Here is a 27,873-nt window from a genome sequence, read left to right on the forward strand (position 1 = left end):
GCCATTATTTCCTTCTTGATTTTCTGCTTAGATGATCTGTTCATTGTTGTAAGTGGGGGTGTTAAAGTCCCCTATTATTGTTGTATTATTATCAATGAGTTTATGTTTGTTATTAATTTATATATTTGGGTGCTCTCAAGATGAAGGCATAAATATTCACAACTGTTGGATCTTCTTGATGGATAGACACTTCATTTATGATATAATGACCTTCTTCATCTCTTGTTGCAGTCTTTGGCTTAAAATCTAGTGTGTCAGATATAAGCAGAGCTACTCTGGCTTTCTTTCGATGTCCATTAGCATGATAGATGATTCTCCATCCCCTTACTTTCAATCTGCAGGTGTCTTTAGGTCTCAAATGAGTCTCCTNTTAGATGATCTGTTCATTGTTGTAAGTGGGGGTGTTAAAGTCCCCTATTATTGTTGTATTATTATCAATGAGTTTATGTTTGTTATTAATTTATATATTTGGGTGCTCTCAAGATGAAGGCATAAATATTCACAACTGTTGGATCTTCTTGATGGATAGACACTTCATTTATGATATAATGACCTTCTTCATCTCTTGTTGCAGTCTTTGGCTTAAAATCTAGTGTGTCAGATATAAGCAGAGCTACTCTGGCTTTCTTTCGATGTCCATTAGCATGATAGATGATTCTCCATCCCCTCACTTTCAATCTGCAGGTGTCTTTAGGTCTCAAATGAGTCTCCTGTAGGCAGCATATAGATGAGTCTTGTTTCTTTTATCCATTCTGATATGTCTTATCACTGGAGCACTTAGTCTATTTACATTTAGAGCAACTGTTGGTAGATATGAATTTAGTGCCATTGTGTTAGCTGTAAAATTGGTGTTTCTAGTGATGTTCTCTATTCCTTTCTAGTCTTTGTTGCTTTTGGTGTTTTTTTACCCCACTCAAATAGTCAACTTTAATATTTCTTGCATGGCTGGTTCAGTGGTCATTAACTCTTTTATTTTTGTTTGTCTGGGAAACTCTTTATCTCTCCTTTTTTCTGAAGGACAGCCTTGCTGGATGAAGTTATACTTGGTTGCATATTTTTTCCCATTCAGCAGGTTGAATATATTATGCCATTCTCTTCTGGTCTGTCAAGTTTCTGCGGAAAGATCTGCTGAGAACCTCCTCTGTCTTCCTTCGTAGGCTAAGGACTTTTTCCCCTTACTACATTCAGGATTCTTTCCTTGTCTGTGTATTTGGTGAATCTGATTATGATATGTCTTGGCGATGTTCAGCTTTTGTTGAATTTAATGGAAATTCCCTTTGCTTCTTGGATTTAGATATCTGTTTCCTTCCCCAGATTAGGGACGTTTTCAACTATAATTTGCTCAAATAAGTCATTTGCCCCCTTTTTTCCCCTCTCTTCTTCTTCTGGGATTCTTATGATACAAACGTTATTATGCTTTAAGGAGTTGCTGAGTTCCCTAAGTCTGCATTTGTGAGCCAATACCTTTCCTTCCCTCTTCTTTTCAGCTTCATGATGTTACATAATTTTATCTTCTATATCGCTGATTCATTCCTTTGTCCATCCTCACTGTCTCTGCATCCAGTCGGTTTTGCACCTTGGTTATAGCATTTTTTAATTTTGCCTGAGTAGTTTTTAGTTCTTTTATCTCTGCAGTAAGGAATTTTCTAGTGTCTTCTATGCTTTTCTCAAGCCCAGCTATTATCCTTATAATTGTTTTAAATTCCAGCTCAGGCATCTCACTTATATCTGTATAGATTAAATCCCTGGCCATTATTTCTTCCTATTCTTTCTTTCGGGGTGAATTCCTCTGTCTTGTCATTTTGTCTAGGTCACTGTTTTTTGTGCGTCATTGTGAGGAAAGCCTGTTATATTCCTGCTCCTGAGAGTAATGGCTATATTAAGAATGGCTATACGTCATGTGCCTGGTTTTTCAGGAGGTATTTCAGAATGCGCACTCTGCTGTTGTGTTTTGGCTGCTCCTTCCTTAGGTCAGTCCTCGGCAGAGTTTCTCCTTCCTGCAGTGGGAGGTGCTTGGACCTTGTCTACTCTGTGGCAAGTTTCAACTAGGTGTGTTAGGGTCTGCTTGTTAAAAGTAGATAAAAGAAGAAGAAGCAGCAGCAGCAGCAGCAGCAGCAGCTAGATCTTATTTCCTCTAGAGCTAAAGCTTTGCAGCACTCTACGCTCAGTTCATGCCAATAATTCTTCAGGAAGTTCTCAAAGAAGAGCAATTAATCACCCCTCTTGCATTCCCAGCTCCTGTCAATTCCTGCATTCCTCCTGTCCATATCCGAGCTGTCTGCCTGCCAGGTGGTGCAGTACTGTTGTGTTTTATCTTGGGCATGTGGCCGGATTTCATAACTCCCATATTTTAGGGATGGGTGCTGAGGACCTGTGCTGATCCTCTGGGGGAGAGTCTCACTGGGCTATGGCCAGTGTGGATTTGTCCCAGAAAAACAGCCTCACAACCACACAGCAGTCAGAGTCTATGCTAAAGCACAGAAACAAGAATGCACCAAGGCTTGCTGCCCTCAGCTGGTGTCTTTGTTCCTATGGTAGGGAATGGGCAGCATGTTGGTGCCACCAGTTCCTCTGCCCCCAAAGAGGCCATGCTACCACTCTCAGATGCACTCCAAGAAAGGGAACTGTTTCTCCTTGTGTGATCCAGGGGATCCTCAGACTATGCTGCCTGATTCTAGGTCTCTGCCCTCCTTCCCCACTGGAGTACCACCAGACTCACTAGGCATGACCCCAGCTATGGTGTGGACTTCTTAAACTTCAGACTTTGAGCTCCACTGATTATAAAAACTTGTGGTAGTCAGCCCCTCTCCTTTTCCCAGTCAATGGTATTGGAGAAGAGTTCTTGTGCAATCCCTTGCCTGCTGCTTTCTCTCTACCCCACCTCCCACCTGCAGTCAGGGCTCCCTCCCCTCCACACCACCTGCAGGTCTTTTCTCCCCCAAATCAACTCTCTACAGCCCCTACCTTCCATGAGGTGGTTGTTTTCCTACTTGTAGATGTGCAGTTTTATTCTCTCAGTCTTCAGATTGATTTCTTGGGTGTTCAGAATGATTTGATATTTATCTAGCTGTGTTTAAGGAACAAGGCAAGCCCACACTCCCCCTACACCTCCACCATTTTAACTCCTCCCTCTGTATACTTTCTTCCTAAAACCATTTTGGCAATATTCTAAAGTACAGGATGTACAGTATTCTCATTATTATTCATTTTCAATGGTCCATAATTTAACTGTTTGCTTTTATTATGTAACCTGAATTTTTAGAAGGATATTTTAAATTTCCAAGTTGATATGTTGTTTGTCCTTTAGATTATTTTATCTTACTTTATTGCACTCATGTTAAGAAACATACTGTGCGTAGTTTCTACTTTGAGGAATTCATTAAGATTTTTTTCATGTTGTGATTCAATCCATGATTTTTTTTCCCTACAGGGTTTTTGGTTATCCTTTGTCTATACTTTCATTTCAGTTACTTCATCTCCATTTGCTGATCTCCAGCTCTACAAAGTTTTCCCACTTAAATAGAGAAATCTCTCACCACCTTCCATGCAAAAACCATGATAATATTTAAGAGTCTATCTACCAGATTGTGGACTAAAGCTAGTGTCTCCTTTTCACTTTCTGCCTTTCATTCTTTAAGAAATCTACTTCACCTTTGCTAAGCCCCCACCACATCAGGTGTGACAATTAAATTCTAGGGCTACTGTTTTGGTACGTAGACCATGCAGAGTTCTACATCATATTGCACTGAGGTTTAGGGTTGTTTCTAGTGCCCTTAACTCAAATGAACACATAAAAATCTGTGAGCTCATCAAATGTAAGACAGAGTGAATGAAAGAAAAACTAAATATTTATTGAGCACCACTGAAAATATGGCAGCAGCTAATTATTTTACTTTATTTTACTTTATTTATTTATTTGAGAGACAGAATGAGCACGAGCAGGGGGAGAGGCAGAGGGAGAGAGAAAGGGAGAAGCAGGCTCTCCGAAACCCAATGCAGGCCTCAATCCCAGGCCCCTGGGATTATGACCTGAGTTGAAGGCAGACACCTAACCGAATGAGCCACCCAGGGGCCCCACACCAGCTAATTATTGAAGACACACACACACACACACACACACACACACACACACACGTAGGTGTGCATGGACTCATACACAATTCTGTCCATGAAATTTCTGTCCTGTCAAAGCTAAGATGTAATATTGCTCTATCAAGAATATCATATCACTGCATAAACATGTATCAGTTAAGGAGAAGAGATGATTCTGCATTGGCAATAATAGAAAAATCTCTGAAGCAAAAGGATCAAAAGCATATTACATGTCAATACTGCAAGGTGCTAAAGCCAAATCCTTTGAACTACTCACACTGACAGATTATCCTAAGAGGATAATTTGAATAATAATCCTTCTTTAAATAAGTCCCCAAAATAAAGCTTTTATTCAGCTTCTTGACTCTGTAATCCTTATATTCTATTGATCTTCAGCAATTAAAAGTTCTTAAAGCAACTGATATTGTGTATAAAAAACCTCCATGGTATTTTTGATATAATACTTTCCCTTGTCTTTCCCTCTACGAAACCTTTATCCTCTAAAGGAACAGAAAAGCCAAATTCTTATTTATTTATTTTTCTTTTATTTTCCATCTACTTTCTGTCTTTATGGTTATGCCTATTCTGGACATGTCACTGAAATGAAATAATACAATAATTCATCACTTGTGTCAGATTTCTTTCATTTAGGATAATATTTTTAAGGTACATCCATGATGTAGGATGTATCAGTACTTGATTCATTTTTATGGCTAAATAACATTCATTGAATGGATATACCAAATTTTGTTTATCTGTTCATCAGTTAATGGAGATTTGTTCTTTTCCTACATTTTGGCTACAATGAATAATTCTATGAATACTTGTGTACAAGTTTTTGTGTGAACATGTTTTCTCTTGGGTATATACCTAGGAGTCAATTACTGGGAAATTGTGAGGAACTGTCAATCTCTTTTTCAAAGGAGCTGTATAATTTTACATTCTAATCAGCAATATAGGGTCCTAATTTTCCCACATCTTTGCCAAAGAACTTGCTATTGCCTTTCTGTTTGATTTTTGGGTATAAAGTGGTGCCTCATGTGGTTCTGATTTGCATTTCCCCAGTGACTAATGAAGTTGAGCATCTTCTCATGCACTTATTGGTCATGTATGCAACTTCTCTGGAGAAATTTCTATTCAAATTCTTTGCTCATTTTTTTTTCAAATTCTTTGCCCATTTTAAAAAATTGGTTTCCTCATTTCTTCTCAAGCCTTTGAACTTCAATGGAAATTCATTCCATATATTCTTTATTCATGTTCACTGATGACAGTTTTTCAGTAACACTGTTGTTAGATGCTATTCAAGTTATGAATTTAAAGAAGTCACACAAAAATTCAAAAAATGTTTCTTTCGATTTATAAGTAATAATAATATCCTAAACTGACTATCATCCCTATCATATTTAAATCCAAATCTGACTTAAGTACCCATACTATCTCTATGGGCTTCCTGAATGTTGAGTACCTACCTGGATTTGCTTACTCATAATCATAAAATGACCCCTAGGATACATCTTTCAGGTTGACAGATCACTGACCCTGTCATGACTTCTGGAAATATCTGACTCTGACACTTCTGTCTCCATCAACTACCCATCATTACTAACTATAAGTGCCAGTTGACCATTAAAGGTAAATTTGTCAATCTTACTTTTGGGGGCTCCTCTATAATCCAAAACACAGAAGCTGCTTATTAAGTACGTATTGTCAGTCATTCTAGTATGCTTATCATTCCTTTCTAATAGAGTAACACATAGTGATGCCTTTTTTAAGCAAATAAAATGACATTAGGAAAAACAATTTAATGGGATGACCAATTAAATGATCTTTAGGCAAGTGAAGGAACTACAAAAACATATCCTGGTTATAAGATGATTAAGGCCTGAGGATCTAATATGTAACATGGTGACTATAATTGATAACACTGTATTGCATAATTTAAATTTACTAAGAGAGTAGAACGTAAATGTTGTTACACACAAAAAAGTAAATTTGTGAGGTGTTGGAAGTTACATAATTCAATGGAAGGAATCCTTTCACAGTATATACATGTATCAACTCATCATGTTGTACACTTTAAATATTTTACAATTTTACTTGTCAATTATATCTTAATAAAGCTGAAAAAATACCAAATAAAAAAAGAAAAGAAAACATGACCTAGAAAAGAGGAGATTTGAGGGCATTACATATTTAAAGGATGACATAAAGAAGTGGGAGTAAGATTAGTTTTGCATGTGGTCAGTAGGCAAACTTAAATGACTTAGAAACATGAGTTAACTATTAGGGTTTGAAGCTTGCAAGTCTTTGTTTTAGGGATTGTATAACTATTGTTGTAAGTGCATAAACATTTGAAACTTTCACAAATTTAATTTCAAAATGTATACAGTGCCCATAATGTAAAATAAGAGATTTGTCCAAATATTTTCTCCTTACCTATTAGTCTCAGTAAAGGCACCAAGTGTCTTTGCAACTTATAATATTTATTTTAAAAATAAGTATAGGTCTTTAAATTGAAACAAAGCTATAATCACTCCTTCCACAGCAAGACAGTAAAATGTTGTATAACTGTTCCAAGATATATTTTCTATGACGTAGCTTTTATCATAGTATTAATATGTCAAGTTTCTACAATTTGCACTACAATGCTTGAAAATTGTTATTAAGCAAAGCTCCTTTTTTATGGCAAATGAGAACTAAATATAAGAATATCCTTATCCATTGATTAGCACCTGCTTCAGAAGCAGATTATTTACAGAATGAAGAAACTCCTCAAGAGTTAGTTTATTCAGAGTATGCTTTATCATTGTTGCTACCAAAGAATTAAGACATGCATTTTATTCTCCCACATAAAAGGGGAAAATGTAAAAGTGTAAAAGGATTAATTTATAGCGTTTGCTAGCCCAGATTCATATCTATTTAATAGAAGAAGATTTCAGAAGAATTTCAATTTATAAGTTTTAAAATCTCACTACATAAAACAATAAATGCGAAGAGATGATTAACATAAATTTCAAAAGAAAGAGACAAAGTCAGGGGAGGGGCACACAAAGGGTTTTCAGGCTTGTAGTATTTTTCTATTTCTTCAGTGGGATGATTGGAGTATTAGTCAGAGTTCCACAGAAGAACAGCCAATAGGATGAAAATTAGCTCACACGATTATGGAGGCTAACGAGTCTCAAGATTAGCAGTCAGCAAGCTCTAGAGCCAATGACTTAGTTCCAATCCCAGTCCGAAGGCAGGAGAAGACCAATGTTCTAGTTCAAGGACAGTCAAGCAGACTGTCCTCCCTTACTCTGCCTTTTTGCTAGTCAGGACTACAAGAGACTGGGTGAGGAGGCCCCCCACACTGAGAAGGGCACTCTGCTTCACTCAGTCTGTTGACTCAAATGTTAATCTCATCCAGAAATATCCTCAAAGGCATAACCAGAATGTTTAGCCAAAAATCTGGGTACCCATGGCCCAGTTGAACAGAAAATTAACCATCACAGTTGACCATACTGGTATTCATTGGTATTCACAATTATCTCTTTAAATTACACATACATGTGTGTGTGTTCTCTTATGTGTACAGTAAGAAAAGCTGAACTCAAAAATATCGCTGTGACAAGTGGCACTAAAACTTGTGTTATCAAATGTAGCAAAAAAAAAAAAAACAACGCTAACGTTGTGTTTTGAATAAATAAATGGAGAAGAGACAAATTCTCCTTCCAGAAAAATTCAAACTTAATATATATAGGTAGTTCCCTTTCCAGAGTGTGGAACTTATCCTCACCTCCTCCCTTGAAGGAGGCTAAACTTAATGACAGAGTAGAGTAAGAGTAATAGTAAGTTTACAGATGAGAAACCTGGCCAACACTACCCTAACCAGGTGATGAAGGTTCACATCATCAGTGAGGTTGTGTTGACACCTGAGAAGTATACTGCACTTACCTGGTATTTTATACCAAACATCCATAACCCAGTTTATTCATGAGAAAAACATCAGGTAAACACAGATGGGAGACATTCTATAGACTACCTGGTCTGTCTTCCTCAGTACCGTCAAAGTCATGAAAAACAAGGAAGTCTGAGAAATGGTCGCCAACTAGTGGACACTGGAAAAACATACTAATTGCAATGTGGTACTCTGAACTGGGTCCTGGATCATCAACAGGACCTTAATGGGAAAAAAACTGGTAAGTTCAAATCATAGACCAATGTTGATTTCTTAGTTTTGACAAGTGTATCATGACGGTGTAAGATGATAACATCAGAGGAAAGCAAATCTGGGTGAGGTGAATGCTCTGTACTATCATTGCAACTTTTCTGTAAATCTAAAACTATTCAGAAATTAAAGTTTATTTAAAAAACTATTGGGTTTTGACTCTTGATTCACTTGCTAGGATGGTAACATCTATGGAGGCTAGTCTGATTTTAAAGCTGGAAAAATGCATATGTGCTTGTCTCACTTGTTCTGCATGTTAAGTACTCCAGGAGACCAAAAATAGATTTCAATCATTAGAGATAGCAAACCAAGACCTCTGCTCAGCACTAAATGTTCTTAAAAGCATAAAACCAGCAAGAGTAGAGATTTACCCAGGAGATAATCCTGAAATTGCTATTAAGCTTGAAGGACAAGATGTATCTATTTGGCTCAATATATAAACATGGCACATTTTTTTCTACATGGAAAAGGTAGTATATTAAGATTATAGAATTACACAAATATTTTTCATTAAAATTTTACAATAATTTTTTATAAAAAAGTTATGATACTTGTTAGAATAGCATGTCATACGGAATAATGTCTCTTTTAACTTTGAAATTTTCCAAATATTTTAACTCCCTGAAATCAAACTTAAATTTTTCCTTTCACATTGAGAGCCATTTATGAAGTCTTAAACTGCAAAGTAAAGCATATCAATCATGAACAAGTATTTTTGGACTGACTACTATATATCTCACTGANCATTAAAATTTTACAATAATTTTTTATAAAAAAGTTATGATACTTGTTAGAATAGCATGTCATACGGAATAATGTCTCTTTTAACTTTGAAATTTTCCAAATATTTTAACTCCCTGAAATCAAACTTAAATTTTTCCTTTCACATTGAGAGCCATTTATGAAGTCTTAAACTGCAAAGTAAAGCATATCAATCATGAACAAGTATTTTTGGACTGACTACTATATATCTGGCGCTGAACTAATTTTTTTTTTAAAGATTTTATTTATTTATTTGACAGAGAGAGGGAGACAGCCAGCGAGAGAGGGAACACAAGCAGGGGGAGTGGGAGAGGAAGAAGCAGGCTCCCAGCGGAGGAGCCTGATGTGGGGCTCGATCCCAGAACGCCAGGACCACGCCCCAGGCCGAAGGCAGACGCTTAAGGACTGAGCCACCCAGGCACCCCTTGAACTAATTATTATACAGATTTTTTAAAGAATGATAACCTACTGCTCCATCATTTAGGATTATTAATCTTGTTGAATATGTAAGGTAAATGTATATCAATACATCCATTTCGGCAAACTTGTCTCTTGCTCTGTCATTGCTTTCATGACCTGATTCCATAGGAAGTAATTTTCTACAGGTCAGTTCTCACAAATACAAATGATTTTAAGTGATCAAAATTCACATGGTAAAAGAGCTCATGTGGGGGCAATATTAACACATAATCAAATGAATTCAACTTAGNTTTCTACAGGTCAGTTCTCACAAATACAAATGATTTTAAGTGATCAAAATTCACATGGTAAAAGAGCTCATGCGGGGGCAACATTAACACATAATCAAATGAATTCAACTTAGTTATTTTTTTTTAATTTTATTTATTTATTCGACAGAGATAGAGACAGCCAGCGAGAGAGGGAACACAAGCAGGGGGAGTGGGAAAGGAAGAAGCAGGCTCATAGCAGAGGAGCCTGATGTGGGGCTCCATCCCATAACGCCGGGATCACGCCCTGAGCCGAAGGCAGACGTTTAACCACTGTGCCACCCAGGCGCCCCTCAACTTAGATCTTTAAACCTATATGAATATCAAAGTGTAAAGTCTGGAGCAAACCAATGTCAAACTATCCAACTTTAGTTTCAAAACGCTCATGTCTAATCACTGTGAAAAGAGGTGTCTCTGGATGGACTGCCCCATACCAGTGCTTCATTGTTTTCTAATGTCTATCATTCCTAAAACATTGCTTGTGGATAACACAGTGAAGCAAGGGGCAGTTTTTGTTTTACTTTTGGTTTTTGTTTTTCAACATCCAAGGGATTACTGTGTGGGGAGAAAAATCTTTTTTCTCTAGATTTTTTTTTTTAATAGAGGACCAACTGTCTGGACTCATTGAAAATTCTCTACACAGCTTTACATTACCATGCTCTCAGGATTAACAAGTTATAATGATCAGAACCTCAAAAAACTTCTGAGGAAAATAAAAATAGAATAAGATGAGACCCAGAGTTAGCCAAAAAAAAAAATTGTCATTTTCTAGAAACTGAAAAGCTGAAATTGCCTCTCAACATGAAAAGAAATGAGCTCAGGGCTTGATTCAAATCTCAATTCTTGTATTAAAATATACATAGGAAAAGAGATATTTGGTATATTTATGTGTTGACTTCACTTTAAGCCTGAAGTCAACACTGGTAACAGGCTATAGATGTCTTAAAAATAACTTAGAAGAGTGGAGGTACAAATACATTCTGGTGTAGTACTGCTCTTTTCAAACACATCTTTCTATTTTATTCCTCCATACTGGCATAATGAATAGTGCTAGTGCTGTTTAAGACTTAAAACAGCTGCATTTCTAATTTTGGCAGATTATGAGGGATTTTTACATGGGTTGCATGTTAAAAGCAAATAAATGACATGCCAACCAGCAGAATGAAAGTGCTGGGCAGATGGTGGCACGGCTGAGCTACTGAATAGAAGTGCTATGAGCCACCACCACCCATCGTGGGACACCCAAAAGGGGCATGTGGCAGCTTTTCAAGTGAAGCCCAATTCTTTACCTCAAACAAAAAAAAAACCATGCCCATGAGGACTCCAGAGAGCCATTCAGTAGCCAGTCTCCAATTGGCCCTTGTTAATGCAGGCAGCCTTCGATGCCTTTATTTCACTGATTTTGATGGTATATACAATTCTGACTTTCCTTCCTTCCTTTCTTTCCTCCTCAAGCCTTCCTGCTGTGTGTGTGTGTGTGTGTGTGTGTGTGTGTGTGTGTATGTGTTGGAGAGACAGAGAGAGGGAAAGAGAGAGACGAATATGGAAACAAAGTATATGTTGTAATTTTTCCCATTACTAAGAGAATTATCCCTGCAAAAGAGAAGAAAGCATTCCAATGTCTTCACAGTGAAAAAAGGAAAAAAAAGATAAAAGATCATAAACAGTCTTGATCAATATCAATTTTTATTGACCAATCTTTGACCAAAATGTTTTAAAAACTTCATTCAGAATGCTGCTATGTAAATTTCCCCAAAACCCAGAGAAATTATTTTCCTGAGAATAAACAGATGGGCACTATACCAACGAAAGGTCTGGCCTTCAAAAACAGGCTTTCCTCAAATTCAAAGTAGATTATCAAGTATGAGGATAAAGTTATATGACTGCTTTTTAATAAATATTCTAGAATTTACATTAATTAAATGATGTCTTTTCTGAGCACCTGGGTGGCTCAGCTGGTTAAGCATCTGCCTTCGGCTCACGTCATGATCCCAGGGTCCTGGGATGGAGTCCCATGTCTGGTTCCCTGCTTAGCAGGGAATCTGCTTCTCCCTCTCTCTGCCCCCCTCCCTGCTCGTGCTCTCTCTCCCTCTCTCTCTCTCAAATAAATAATGCTGTCTTTTCTAACTTGGACAACATCCACCATCAACTGCTGGCATTTTTATTATATCTTGTATGTTTTTATAAGCCAGCAAAAATTTATGTTGGAAGAAAGGAGAGATAAAACAAAGAAATGAAGCCATTCATAAATCATACAATTAGTCTATATACTATACACCATGACGCTGTATTATTCTTTCTGACCTCTTTCTTTTCTTTTCTCCTATCTACACTTCTTATCGCTTTCATTTCTAATATGATTTTACAAGATCCTTATGTCCTAGGTAGTGTGTTAGATACTATACATTTTTATCACATGCATCCTCAGTTTGAAGGCGAGGAAACTGATACTCAGACACTAGCTTGCCTTCCCAATGCCACAGAGCTAATAAATGCACTGCTGGGAACTGAACTCAGGCAGCTTGGTTCCAGAATCTGTGCTTTTACGCACTAAGGTATTCTGTGTAGCATGCAATGAAACAAGATAAAGAAATTAAGAAAACAGGGGAAATTGAATATTGTGACAAATACAAAGAATAAGTAGAGTAAAAGTGATGCAGTATTGGCTTCTACCATATTAAAGGTGGCCCGTGAATTCTGATCTGAGAGGACGAGGCCAAAGCAAGAAGAAAAACCAGATATCATATAAGAGTAACGTTACTCATAAAATAAAGCTGTATTGGGGTAATAAAGTCTGAGGAATTTGTCCTGTAAGGAAGTCACAAGGTAATACAGTAGACAGTTTCTCCCCTGAGATTTTGGTAATATATATACTACCAAAGCATTCAGGTGTGTTATTTCTAACATTCCTCTAAATGTCATATCAAAGAACATTTCAGTAAAGGCATTTCTGCAGCATGTGTGTGTGTGTGTGTGTAAATGTGTGTGTGCAAACAATGTTTTCTACATCTTTAGGAGTAAATTTTGTTTTCTAGCAGCTCTAACAACTTTTTTTTGATAGTGAAATGTTTATATCAATATGGTAGCTATTAGTTAACGTATCTATTAAACACTTGAGATACAGTTAGTGTGACTGAGGAACTCAGCTTTAATTTTACCTATTTTTAGTTAAATTTAGTATAGCCACTCACAGTTAGTGTAGACAGGGCAAACTAGAGAAATGGTTGAGTTGCCTATCTCTCAGCCAATTCTCATGAACAGAATTTCGTGTTTTTGTAACAGACGGACAAAATAAAAATTGAAACAGTTTTATTCTCCAGTTTGAGCCTAGAAAACAAGAATTTTGTGCTAACTCAATATTAATAATTTTTTCAAAGATTATGGCAACAAACCTATTCATATCACCTCTATACAGAAGTGAACCAAGGAAATACCTATTTACCAGATACTATGATTTCCTAAAACATTTTTTGTATGAGGGTTTGGTTCTGTAACTCATCTATTTCATTACCTCTGATGAAGAAAAATCTTCATTTCTGAGTTGGAGTTACAAACATACATAATATAATACAAAACATACAAAATATAATAAAAATGCCAGCAGTTGATGGTGGATGTTGTCCAAGTTAGAAAAGACAGCATTATTTATTTGATTTCTTAAATAAGTCCCACACAATTCAGAGTCAAATCTGATAAATGAGACAGATTAATAAGACTTGTGTGTATGTGTATTTTATACACGAATTCATATAAAAGGGCAAAAAGAATGAGCTAGTATCTTCGTATATTTTCTAGAATGATTCTGAATATGCAAAGTTCTCTGAGATCCTGTTGTACACTGAGTTGCAACATCGTAAGATTTACATACAGGAGACAGTTAAATCTCCACCCTAAGAAGCAAATATAAAGAATTTTTGGTTACACAGAGACCAGAAAATACAGAGGAAAAAGTCCCCTTTGTGTGGTTTTCATTACCCCTGTGTTTTTTTCCTGTTTATCTGAAAGAGTTATAATACTGGCTTCAATTAGAGAAGCAATAGATGAAAAGAGAAGAGAAGGAAAAACTATGATTTCTGGCTGGATATCCACTTGCCAGATGGTGAAGAACTAGGCCTTAGGCTAATTCTGTGTGAACAGAGGGGCTTGATCTGCCTGTCTCTGAAAACCACGGTATGTACATGGACAGAGATCTATGGAGATTGAGACTCTGGTTTTGGAGCACATGACTCAGCTTTTCCTATAGATGGTGCCAGCTGACCCTTAGGCACAGACAGCTGTTCTGTTAGGTGGATAAAGCAATGGTGCTCCAATGTGAGGACTGGGAGTGGGGGGAGGAGAAAGAGCAGGAAAGGTCAGGCAGCACCTCAGGATATCAGTCCTTGTTCCTTCCAGACATGGAAACAGAGAAGTCAGAGCCTGAGGCCAGCGCCGGGGTCACTACTAAGAGCTAACGCAGGTATGGAGCACTGAAGCTCCAGTTTAGGAAATGACACTAAAGTGATGAGGGCAAGTGAGATTCGCATGGGGGTACAGAGGAGGTGCATGGAAAAGGAGTGATTACTGAATACATTTAAGAAAGAGAGCAAGAACATTTGAAAGAAAAGAGCAATGTCTGGGAAAACTGGTTGAAGGAAGAATGAATTGAGGTAGGTTGCAAATGAGTTACTTGGTCATGGTGACGAGCGTAAACCAGGAGTTGTGGGAATCAGGACAATTGGTGCTTTATGAATCAGGTCTTCTTTTACATGAGAAGTGTTGTGAAAGACACTGAAATATTTTGAAAGCAGAACTGGATTTCTAAAAATAAGTAATTTCTAAAAAATAATTAGTTTTTGACAATGTGTAGAAGATAGGAAGAAACCAGAAAAAAGGGATTAGTCAAGTGATAATAATATTGATATTACTAGTAGATTAGGCCAAGGACAGCCAACAGTAAGCATTGAAATTCAATTCCTACAGAACAGCGGTAACTTCTGGACATCATATATAGATTACCAGTTTAATAATGTGTTTATTGGTTTGTTCATTTTGTTACTTCAAGTATCCATTCATTCATTCAACAAACACGCTGATTGCATGTGACGTGCCAGGTCCTGAGGATTCAATATAAATATAAATGGTTCTTGTTTCAAGAAATGTGTAGACCAGTGGGGTGGAGGTGGAACAAGAAGGCAGAGTACCTCACATTCACCAAGCATCTTGTGAAATGTTTTATATTTACCCTCATGAAATCTACAGCCCAACACCATAGTAAAGATATTACCATTGCTATTTGACAGGTGATGGAATAAAGACTCAGGGAAAGAAGGTGACAAAGAACGTGACTTGCCAATCATTATACAAGAAATAAATGGCAGCTCAGCCTAGTCTTTGACTGGAAGTCCACTAATTATCAAACTGGATTTATGTGGATATATGTCATAAAATAATTGTGATGCATATTTCTGAGTTAATATATGTAAAGCATTTAAAACAGTGCCTAACACATCATGAATGCTATATGTCCTTATATCATCACTAATGTTGTTTTTCTTAAAGAACAACTGAGGGAGAAATATTATTTATTCAAAATTAAACAAGAGAAATCGAACACAGCAGAATGCAAAATCTGCATAAAGTTTTCAAATGAAATAAGATTCTTCAAAGAACTTTTCCCTTTAGGGTTAGGGTTACTTGGGTATAAAAAGACAGAGAAGCAAGGCACTATTGTGCCACATCTCCCTAGAGACTCCACTCCACAGAGACAAATAATCAAGAAAACTATCAAAGTAAGGAAGGAGTGCTCCGAGCCGCCATATCCCGGTGAAGTCACAAGTTGGGAAAAGTGGAAAGTCTATGGAAACATTCCAATAGCCTCCTCTTTGTATTCACTTTTCTATGAAAACAATTTAATGTAGTACAAAGAACCTAAAATAAGGTTTACTTGCAAGATAAAGACGGAAAGAAGATTAATATTAACAATAATAAAAAGGAAATGCTGAAGACACACTTAACATAAACCATACTTCGAAGAAAAGAGTAACGGCCTGAAATCTTACATTTAAGTTTTCCATTATTACAAAACCACCAGCACAGATAATTGCAACTAAAGTTGGACAGACAGGAATTGGCACCACCAAGCCTGGAACACTTAGATGTCCAAAACAACTACAAAGAAATATAAATTGAGTACTCCAGGCCAGGTCTTTTACAACCTTGATTACTCAAGTAGTGTGATGACTGGGGAGGTGCTTCCCACGATTAATTCTCTCTTCTTAAAAGCAAACAAACAAAACTATGTCTATCTAATGTATTCTTGGGGAAAATAATGCAGTGATCTAATGTATCACTCTCACAGTTTCCCTCCTCCACCTGTATTTCAGAGGAGTATAAAACACTGCTAAGCAGCATCCTATATCTGAGAGAAATGGATGTAACTTGCACAGTACCATACAAATCAATGATTTACATTTTCTATGAAAGAAAAAAGGACCTTGCTAGAACTGTGTTACCTTTTTGTGTGTGGGGGAGGGCTCATGGTTTAGGCACTGAATACTAGTAACAGAAAAACATGGTCATAAGGATTCCTTAAATATAGTGATGCTGAGACAGTATTTCAATTTCGATCAGAGTTGTGAAATTATATGATGGGATCCTTTTTAAGCAGGGGCATGGGTTACCTTGTTTTTTCATATTTTGTACTGTCGCTCTATGAAGAAGAGCCTCTGGGTTTTCTTAACCTGATCACAGTATATATATTTATTAAATATTTATTTTTATGAAGGGGGGTTGAGGGTTCTACGATAAAAATAATGTCAGGGGCACCTGTAGCTCACTACTGGTTTCGCTGTTACACATACCATCAATATTTCCCTGAAATATCAACTGACCATAGTAGGAATTCTTTGAACAGAGCCTCAAGAAATCCTGTTTACTGGTACAAGTTCAAACGGTTAACCTGACGTTGAGGTAATGTTAATAATCACTGAACACTTAGATTCAAGCTCTGGTATACCTCTACGGCACTGCAGGATGTGGGCAAGTTAAAATGTGTATTTTATAGCTTTTAAGATATCTGATTTCACCGGGCGCCTGGGTAGCGCAGTCGTTAAGCATCTGCCTTCGGCTCAGGGCGTGATCCCGGCGTTGTAGGATCGAGTCCCACATCAGGCTCCTCCGCTATGAGCCTGCTTCTTCCTCTCCCACTCCCCCTGCTTGTGTTCCCTCTCTCGCTGGCTGACTCTATCTCTGTCAAATAAATAAATAAAATCTTAAAAAAAAAAAAAAGATACCTGATTTCACTACCTCCCAGAGTCATTGTGAAGGAAACACTACATATGTAAAGTGATTCAAAAGCTTGTGCTATTATGTAAACAAAGCTTTCTTTCTTCCTAACTCCTGTTTTTCAAATATTCCCCTCTGTGAGAGAGAAGTGGCCTATGTGTAGACAGAACAGATACACCCTCTCAGACCATTTGGTCCATGGGCTTGCCCCAGAGAAGTACTGCCAGTGTAGACTGCTGAGGCCAAGACTCACCATATACTTGGAGGGAAAAAATAAAGTATCTGTGTTAAAGTGAATTTGGGAAGTGATCTTAGAGAGTTATGCTTCATGTTAGCATGCACCAAAGTTCTGAAGAATCCTGCAATAAATAACTCTTTTAACACTGTTTGACACAACAGTTCTCAAAGTTATCAGACCAGGATTCCCTTCTGTGGTATGTTTAACAACCATGAACATTGTGAGGAAGGGCTGCTTAGAGTGTGAGGAGGAGAAGCAACCAGAATAGCAAACATTTATTGTGTAGTTGCCTGTGTGCAGAAATCTCTGAAGTGCTTACATGCGCTGTTATTTTTATTTTTTTAAAAGATATTATTTATTTACTTGACAGAGAGAGAGAGAAAAAGCAGGGGGAGCAACAGGCAGAGAGAGAGAGAGAGAAACAGGCTCTCTGTTGCGCAGGGAGCCCAATGTGGGATCCGATCCCAGGACCCTGGGATCATGACCTGAGCTGAAGGCAGACGCTTAACTGACTGAGCCACCCAGGTGCCCTGCATTAACTTATTTTTAATGTTTGTAGTAACCTTACAATGTAGGTGTAGTGCTGTCTCCATTTCACAGATGAGGAAACTAGGGCACAGAATGACTAAATGTCTTTGCAAAGATGTAAATAGTGAGGAATAGAGAAAGAATATGAAACCAGATGATCTGGCCCTGGAACCTGTATTCAATTGTTAATGCATACCACTTTACCTGCAGACTGAAGAAAACATGGAATCCGTGCACTACTAGCCCTGTCTGACACTTTCATCCAAGTATAAGATTCTTTTTTGAGTGAAAAACAAATAAAAACCCCTGAATCTTAGAGACTATGGCAACTTGTACAAAATCACAAAGGAAATCAAAGATACTATATGCCCAAGAAATTAGTTCTCCAGCATCTTGGAGCAGTAGCCAAACCACTCAACAAACACACTGAACAACATGTGAGAGCAAGACTGGTGTGAGGGAAAGAGCATATGATCATTCTTAGGTGGCTGTAGCTCTCCTTGGAGTCCTCGTCATATTCTCATTTCCCTTCATCAACTATATCCAAATGGATATATATCTCTTCAATTTTACCTCTAAAATATTTCTTAATCTCTCTATCCCGTTTTCAGCTCTTGAATCACTGCCCGAAAATAGGCCCACAGCCCCATCTTCCTGGGCTACAGCACTAGCTTTCTAATGAGGCTCCCATCTCTGGTATGGAACAAATAACAAGCCACATGTCGTAACACTGCTTTGCAAAAGTTATAAACAATCCTGCATAATCTATTGTAAAAACTAGTGAAAAATATCTGAAAAGAATTAGATTTTTACCATTAATGAAAGAAAGGAAGATTCAACATTTAGCTCTAAGACTTTAAAATTGTAATTTTACTAGAAAAATTTTTGTAGTCCTTGTCTATTTTCCATTTAACCACATATTAGACACACACACACACACACACACACACACACACACACACAAACACACACATTAGAAACCAAGCCCCCAAAAACCAAAAAAACAAAGAGCTGAGTCATGTGAACGCAGTCCTGTTATTAATTTGCTTTGTTATGGCTGAATATCAGGCTTTGATAGAGACTCATCATGAAGAAGGCTTCAGATAAATTTCATGAACTATATTTTATAGGTTAGTACTAGACACTTGAACTTGACTTTGGCTTTAGAAAGAGAAATTTCCATTTGCAGTGTTTTCCTACTCCATAACAATAGTAGCAATGCTAATCCTTTGCTTAATAGACAAAGAAAATGTGCCAGTGGTGGGAGTGTGCATGGTGGGGAACTTCCATGGAGTTATTTCTCTTTTTCTCCAGAACCCAACCCATCCACCCATGAGCAATATTTTCCTGGCTTACTGGGTCTCAATGCACTAGCTCATACAAGCCCTGTTTTTCAAAAAGAAAAGGAGAGAGAAAATCAGCAAAATAGCCAGGAGCAGCCTGGTTAGTACTAACAGATGATGAAAGGTCTCAGCATAAAATGACATAAGCAAGAGAAAAGTCTTGATGCTGCCTGAAGAGACAAGAGTATTTCACCTTCCTCAAAATTAATTTTTTCGATATTTTCTCACATTTTACTGTACTCCTATGTCAGAACATGTTCCTATTGGTGGAATACTGGTTAAACATTAAAAGAACCAGATTATGTTTATGCTGAACTACGGAGTAAAATTTATTTTTTCATGGGGAAAAACAGAAAATTTGGATAAGCGAATTTTAACAATAAAATTACAGCCTCTAAGAGGAAAATCTCCACAGCATCATTTTTGTTCTGAAACTGGTCGAAAGGCAACAGAGGGGATGCCCAGAGTTTTGTTCCCCTACTTCTTTCAGCCACTGCATTTGAGACCACACCTTCAGGAAATGGCATATTTCTCAGGCCAATTACAGCACTCCATATTCTTCCAGGACTGGGTCAGGAATGAGTAAGTGATATGAGCTCTCTTGCATCCAGGCCTGAAGTGCCTTCGTTAGCAATCATTTTTCTTGCCTCCAATTATAATGCAATGCAACCCTGCCCACATTACAGGCACCAATTTCTGGTAAGGGCTGAGTCAGTGCACAGCAAGGAGACGTGAACTTTCTATTTCTTACTATTGAGGATATACCTAGAAATAATATTTTTACAACAAATCAATATTTTGTCAAAATTCTGTAAATATGATAACTTCTAATGTGAAAGCCACTAGTTTTTTTTTTTTAATTTTTTTTTAAAGATTTTATTTATTTATTCGACAGAGATAGAGACAGCCAGCGAGAGAGGGAACACAAGCAGGGGGAGTGGGAGAGGAAGAAGCAGGCTCATAGAGGAGGAGCCTGATGTGGGGCTCGATCCCGTAACGCCGGGATCACGCCCTGAGCCGAAGGCAGACGCTTAACCGCTGTGCCACCCAGGCGCCCCTGAAAGCCACTAGTTAATCAGCTCATATATATTTATTGAGAACCTCATCTATGGTAACAAAAGGATGGGAGGGCAGGGGGGAGAAGAGATTGCTGAACAGTAGTAAGGCCGGTAAAGACAAGCCTGCATTGAGACACAGAGGCAGGGGACTGTGTGTCTAGCAGCCCTGTGTAGCTCAGGAACAGGAATGGCAAAAATGGATGGTAAAGTCATTCAGGTTACAGACCTATGTCACAGGCCCTTCAGGTGTAAGAGAACACGAGATAGTTGAGATTGCATAAAAGTGACCTAAGACATGCACATAGTGGCCCATGTGCTGTGGGGAGAGAAACAGAAAGGGAAAAATACAGTCCTATGATGGTAGGGAGTTAGTGACTGAAAACTACAATCAAAAGACAGGGCCCAGGGATGTGGATTCCTTAGCAGCAGGCAAGATGGAGGAGGAGTGCCCGAGCGAGGACCTCGGAGCCAGACGATGCCTCCGTGGTGAGCTCAGGTGTAGGCGACTGACAACAAGCAGAAAGAAAAGGGGCATGGGGGAAAACAGGGTTATAATGGGGGGGAGGGAGAATTAAGAAAAAACCATTTTTAACATTTACTGAGAAAATCACAGTGCAAAGCATGACAGTGGGAGAGGAGGGAAGAGAATACAGCCACCAAAGTAGCTAATGGGGAAATGCGAGAGATCATCAATTAAACATAATTGAATGTGTGTATATATAAAAAACACATACACTACATATATTATATATAATAAGTAATTATAAATACATATATTTAACTAAATATATATACTTGAATATTTAAGGGTTAAATGACATTGGGGAAGTGGGACTATGTGGGCTGAAAAAGTTGAAAGTCCCCAGGTTCAAATGTGAAAGTAGGCTGTTACAGACGGCTCCTTTTAAATACCAACAAGATGCCCAATAAGAGTAGAAGAGGCTGGTATTGGGACAACAAGTAAGAAAAAAGGCCATCTTTAAGTGGCCGCTCAGCAATTGTGGCCAGGGAGACAGGAGAGGCGGAATATGGAACAGAAAGGGTGGCTGGTAAAAGAAGTGGAGAAGCAGCACAATGAGGGTCTTGGTTTGCAGCGATGGCAGGAGAAGCATCATGCTGCTCCCTGGACGGCGGGGCAATGCAGAGGGCTGCGTCAGCAGGTCCTGCTCACTGAGAAACAGGCAGCCCTCTTCCCTCCCCCACAAGCACAGGCACACCCACACACAGCTTGCATTCATTCTGTCTGGTATCACTATAAAGCGCTTGACAACAAAAGTAAAATGGAAAGAAAAATAAATTTTGAAATGCACTTTTAAAAATTCTCATATATTTCTGGACATTGCCACAAGCAAAAAAATAAAAGATTCATAAAATGTATTACATTATTTGCAAAGCAGCCTGGCTATCTGTTTAATATGAATTATAGAGAGAATGGATCCAGGGCATGATTTCCCTGAAAAATTTATTTCAGGCAGCCCCTCCTGTTCAGAAATAGGAAACTTAAAAAACGACATGTCTAAGGCACTAGTTTTTTGAGGCCAGGTGCACTAGTTTTGTGAAAGCGCCAACGAAAGGTAATAGCATGGAGGTTTCTCAAAAAATTAAAAATAGAACTAACACATATTCCAGTAAGATTTCACTACTGGGTATTTACCCAAAGAAAATGAAAACACTAAATCAAAAAGATATATGAACCCCTATGTTTATTGCAGCATTATTTACAACAGCCAAGATATGGAAGCAGCCCAAGTGTCCATCAACAGATGAATGGATAAAGAAGATGTGGTATGTACGTACAACAGAGTATTACTCAGCCATAATAAAGAATGAAATCCTGCCATTTGTAACAACATGGACAGATCGACAGGGTATAATGACAAGTGAAATAAGTCAGTCAAATACCAAATAAGAAAGACAAATACCATATGATTTCACTCATGTAGAATTTAAGAAACAAAACAAATGAACAAAGAAAAAAAGAAACAAAAAAACTCAGACTCTTAACTGTAGAGGACAAACTGATGACTGTCAGAGGGGAGATAGGTGGGGGGGATGGGTAAAATAGATGATGGGGATTAAGAGTACACTCATGATGAGCACTGAGTAATGTACAGAATTGCTGAATTGCTACATTGTACACCTGAGAGTAATGTAACACTGTATGTTAATTATACTTGAATAATATATATATATATGAAAAAATAATAAATTAAAGTGGTTGGTATTGTCTGCAGAAAACACATGAAAGCTTTTGCTTTTTTGATTCAGCAAGTGGCAACCCTATAAACAAGAATGTTATTACTTTTACCTAGCAAAACAAGTTGTTTTATAGGATCTAGCTACACAGTGAAAATGTGGCGATCCCAGGACCTGACACAGCGATAGGTGATCAACAAAGACAAAGACAAAGACAAACTGGAGTGAATCAAAGCAAAGTCCAACTGAATTATAATCATATAATCATCCAACTGAATTGTAATCAGTACAACCAAGGTCTGGGCTCTGAATAAGTTGAGGACCTTGAGGAAGTGAAATCTAGAATCATCAAAGCTAATGGATTTCCTTTAGTCAAAGAGATAACATGCAAAGATGGCCAGAGGGGAGAAAAGAGCAATACAATCGGAGTTTCTCAATAATTCCTCAATTTTCACAAAAATAAGCATTAAAAATCTGGATCTCTTTGTATTATTGTATTGATCATTGGTGTAAGGATCCCGGCTACAGCTGTTCTCTGGCACTTTTTTTTAAGTTAAATACACCTATTTCTTCTGTATTGATACACACAGTAACTTCTAAATCCTAAATAAGAAATATAAATCTGGGCAGAGGGAAACACAGTTGCTCCTCAAGGAGTGATCTGGCTGGTGTTAACAGGGCACGGCCTGACCTGCTGTAACACCTGAACTCTGGTTTCCAACTTGGTCTCAGCTTAGAGTGAGTAGGCATCTGACTTAACTAAAGCTACGGATTCCTAGCCCTGTCGTTACTCTTGGCTTCCAGACCCTCCATACATTTGGAGCCCTAACATCTGTCTTTCACCACTGGGGAGTTTTTGGTTGGCTTTTGCTGCTGCCCAAATGATTCAAGATGATGAATGAGAACATGTGTTGCTGGGAGGCCTGGGGAGATGGTAAAGTTGGGAAAAGTGACTGGGACAGTACTGGGTGCAGAAACAGCCAACTTGAGGCAAACCGTTTGCTTTTTCCAAAAAATAATTTTTTAAGTTCCTGTAGATAGAGGCCTAACATTTCCTTTTATGGCTGAGTTTGATGTATGTTTTCTATGTTGCCTTAAAAACTTATGCCCAAGATTTCTTCAAATACAAACTATTAATCTATGGGTAGAGAAATAAGTGTTACTACCTGACAAGACAACTTCAATAAGATCGCCTTCCTGGATATCGCTAGCCGTTTTCACCAGCTGAAGGATGTTTTCGGAGGTAGGGTCATGTCGAAAAAGCAGGATCTTATCATACATTCCATAGAAACCACATTCAGGGAACTGTAAATACAAATACCACAATAGGTTAAACTTCAAAATTCTCCTAAATTTAGAATAGAAACCAAAAAATTAAGCGTCAGGACACAAATACAAGCTAATTTGATATTTTTATGCTATGTCAAATAGTTACGGTATAATTGACATACAGTAAAATTCACCTTTTTTAGTGTGCAGTTCTGCAAGTTTTGACAAACGTATAGGATAACTACATACCGTATATACGGTATACAGAAAACAGCCAAGCTATAGAACAGTTCCCATTACCCCCTAATCTCCATCCCCATTTTGTTATCAACTTCTCCCCTGACCCCCAACCCCTAGAAAACATTGATTTGCTTTCTGTCTCCATAATTTGGTCTTCTCAAGGTCATATGAATGGTATTGCACCATTTACATTGTACATAATTTTTAATCTGATATTTTTCTTTTCTTTTTTTTTNTTTTCTTTTCTTTTTTAAGATTTCTTATTTATTTATTTGAGAGAGAAAGAGAACATGAGTTGGGAGGAGGGGCAGAGGGAGAAAGACTCCCCACTGAGCAGGGAACCCGATGTGGGGCTTGATCCCAGGACCCTGAGATCATGACCTGAGTCAAAGGCAGCCACTTAGCCCAAATCTGATGTTACACTTAGTGAAATGAATTTAAGATTGCCCATTCTGCTACATGTATCATTAATCTTTTTATCTTCATTGCCGAGGTGTGTTCCATTGTTTTGCATGGATGCAACACAGCATATGTATCCATTCCTCAGTTGAAGAGCATTTTAGTTTCAGTTTTTGACTGTTACAAATAACACGGCTATAAATGTTTACTTACAGGTTTTTGTGTGAACACAAGTTTTTCTTTGTGGTGTATGGAAGTATCTGGATAACTTTATTAAAAATTGCCAAACTGATTTGAAAGTGGCTATTGCATTTTACGTTCCCACAAGCAGTATATGTGTTCTAGCTGGTCTGCATCTTTGATAGCACTTGGTAATGTTGGTTGTTTTTATTTTAGATATTCTAACAGCTGTATAATAGTATCTCATAGTTTTAATTTTTCCCTAACAACTAATGATATTGAGCATCTTTGCATTGTGTCACCCCATGCACACAACTGAGCAATCCCTTGCCCATTTTTTAAATTGAACTGCCTTCCTATCATTAAGCTCTGATAGTTCTTTATATATTCTAGATAAAAGCTGTTTATCATATATGTGTTTCCTAGATTTTTCTTCCAGTCTGTGCTTTTTCATTCCCTTCATGTTATTTTCTGAAGTTCTTAATTTATATGAAGCCCAGCTTACCAAATATTTCTTTATGGATCATGCTTTAATATCTGCTAAATCTTTGTGTAACTTAAGGTAACACAGATCTCCTGTGTTTTATTCTACATTTTCTTGTTTGGGGTTTTACATTTGGATCTATACACTTTGAGGTAATTTTTGATTGAAGTAAAAAAAAATGTCGATTTAGGCTTTTTTTTTTTTTGTGCATATTCTTGAAGATTCCTTTAGAATTGGCGTTAAGGTCTTCCTTAAATATCTGGTAAAATTCTCCACCAAAGCCTGGATTTTTCTACTAAGATTTAGCTCTTAGACAGCACTACTTAGATTTCCATTTCCTCTTAATTGAGCTTTGGTAGTTTTCTTTCAAGGAACCTATTCATTTCATCCAAATTGTTGACTTTCTGAGCAAAAAGTTNAAGCCTGGATTTTTCTACTAAGATTTAGCTCTTAGACAGCACTACTTAGATTTCCATTTCCTCTTAATTGAGCTTTGGTAGTTTTCTTTCAAGGAACCTATTCATTTCATCCAAATTGTTTACTTTCTGAGCAAAAAGTTTTTTTTTTTAATATTATTCTTTTATCACCCTTTTAATGTCTGTAGGGTTCATAGTAATGTCTCCTTATTACTTTTTCATAATTTGCATCTTTTCTCTCTTTTTGCTTTATCAGTCTCTGACCATCAGTCTACATATCTGTTTTAAGCCAGTTCCATACTGTTTTTGATTACTGTAACATATTTTGAAATGAGGAAGTATCATGCCTCTAGCTTTATTCTTCTTGTTCAAAATTACTTGGGCTATTTCGAGTCTTTTGTGGTTCCATATGAATTTTAGAATTGTTTTTCCTACTTCTATAAAAAAATGCCATTGTTACTTTGATAGGAATTTCATTGAATCAATGGATTGCTTTGGGTAGTACAGACATTTTAATAAATATTAATTCTTATAATACATGAATGTGCAATGTCTTTCTATTTGTGTTCGTTTCCCTTTCTTTGAGCAGTGTTTTATAGTTTTCATTGTATAAGTCTTTTACCTCATATTTTCATGTAAATCCTTGGACTTCTACTAAGTCCATCACCTCTACCATTCTGGTCCATTTCCATTAACTCTTTTGATCCTTATGGGTTACATTTTCTCCTACATGTCCTGCTTTTTCATATGTATTCTTTCTAAAAATTGAAGTATAGTTATAACATACAATGTTACATTAGTTTCAGGTGTATAACATAGTAGTTCAACAATTCTATACGTTATGCTCACCACAAGGGTAGCCACCATCTGTTACCATATAATGCTATTAAAATACTTTGACTATATTCCCTATGCTGTACCTTTCATTCCTATTATTTATTCATTCCATAACCAGAAGCCTGTACCTCCCACTCCCCTTCACCCATTTTGCCCAACCCCCTACCCTCTCCTGTTTGTTCTCTGTATTTATGGGTCTGTATCTGCTTTTTTGTTTGTTTGTTCATTTGTTTCTTAGATTCCATTTATAAGTGAAATCATATGGTATTTGTCTTTGTCTGCCTGACTTATTTTACTAAGTATAAAAATAGAAATGCCATACAATCCAGTAATTCCACTACTGGGTATTTATCCAAAGAAAATAAAAACACCAATTCAAAAAAATATATGCACCCCACTATTTACTGCAGCATTATTCACAACAGCATATATACGGAAGCAACCTAAATGTCCACTGACAAATGAATGGATAAAGAAAATATGGTTTATATATAAGGGAATGTTACTCAGCCATATAAAAGAATGAGATCTTGCCATTTGCAACAACACGGATGGACCTAGAGGGTATTATGCTAAGAGAAATAAGTCAGTCAGAGAAAGACAAATACCATGTGATTTCATTTATATGTGGAACATACATGTACTTTTTAAATTAGATGACAGATTTTATGAATTAATGTGAGCAGCTGGACTTTGCTGTCTTCCCTTAAAGAATGTTGATATTTGTCTTGGCAAAGTAGTAAAAAAATTGCAGATCAGTTTTGTCTTTTCCAGGCTTATTTTTAAGCTTTGTTAGGTTAGCTTTAGAGTAGTATTTCCTCTAGGGATAGTTTAACCCTACTACTAATACATAACTCTTTGAACATCTCTATGGAATACCTCAAGTGTTCAGTGAAATTTCTCCCATTTGCCTGAGAGAAAGTCAACTGTCTCTCAGCCCCGTGTGAGCTCTGGAAAGTGTTCAATTCATAGCTTCTGGGCAGCTGCTCTTTCCTGAGCCTTACAGATTTTCACCATACATATACACAGATCTGTATTCAGTCTAACACTCAAGTGGGCTCTTAAGCAGATTTTTGAAGCTCTTTCTCTGTATAGGTCCCACCTTTCCAGTATTTCTCCCCTAAAAATCCTTTTGACTTGGTCACCTTGAGCTCTATTTTGTGTGTCTTCCATATAGCCAGACAACAAGGCTCCTCTTAGGTTCTTTCTCCCTACACTACACTCTGGATCCTGCCTCCAGGCAGAAAGCTCAGATGACTATAGTACTTACCTTGTTTGTTTCTCTTCTCTCAGGGATCACAGTCCTGCATTGCCTGTTGGACAATGTCCAAAAACAGGTATTCTACACATTCTGTAGTGTTTTCTAATTGTTTGGAGCAGGTGAGCTTGTCTATACCAGATAATCCGTGTGAGCAGAACTCAAAGCCTCATGTGCTTTTTAAATATTGAATGCTAATCTGTTCTACCCAATCTTTTGACTACTTAATTCTATGTAAATAGCATTTGCAAGAAAAGTCTGTTAAAGACAAATAAAATCTCCACGATTGGTAAGAGTACATTTTAAGATTACGTTGAAATAAATATACAAAATACATTTAATGAAATAAAACTTAAAAATTTAATAATTATCACA

General features: G+C 37.3%; 1 protein-coding gene across 6 annotated transcripts in view; it reads right to left on the reverse strand.

The window, feature by feature from the left end:
* Positions 1-27,873, reverse strand: part of PRKD1 (protein kinase D1) — a 310,715-nt gene that overhangs the window by 119,228 nt on the left and 163,614 nt on the right. For all 6 annotated transcript variants that reach the window (XM_034648656.1, XM_034648654.1, XM_034648653.1 and 3 more), the window contains exon 2: positions 23,582-23,720. In XM_034648656.1, coding sequence (XP_034504547.1) covers positions 23,582-23,720 — 139 coding nt within the window. The remainder of the gene's footprint in view (positions 1-23,581; positions 23,721-27,873) is intronic.

This window comes from Ailuropoda melanoleuca, chromosome 20, assembly GCF_002007445.2.
Source record: "Ailuropoda melanoleuca isolate Jingjing chromosome 20, ASM200744v2, whole genome shotgun sequence".
NCBI classification, from domain to species: domain Eukaryota; kingdom Metazoa; phylum Chordata; class Mammalia; order Carnivora; family Ursidae; genus Ailuropoda; species Ailuropoda melanoleuca.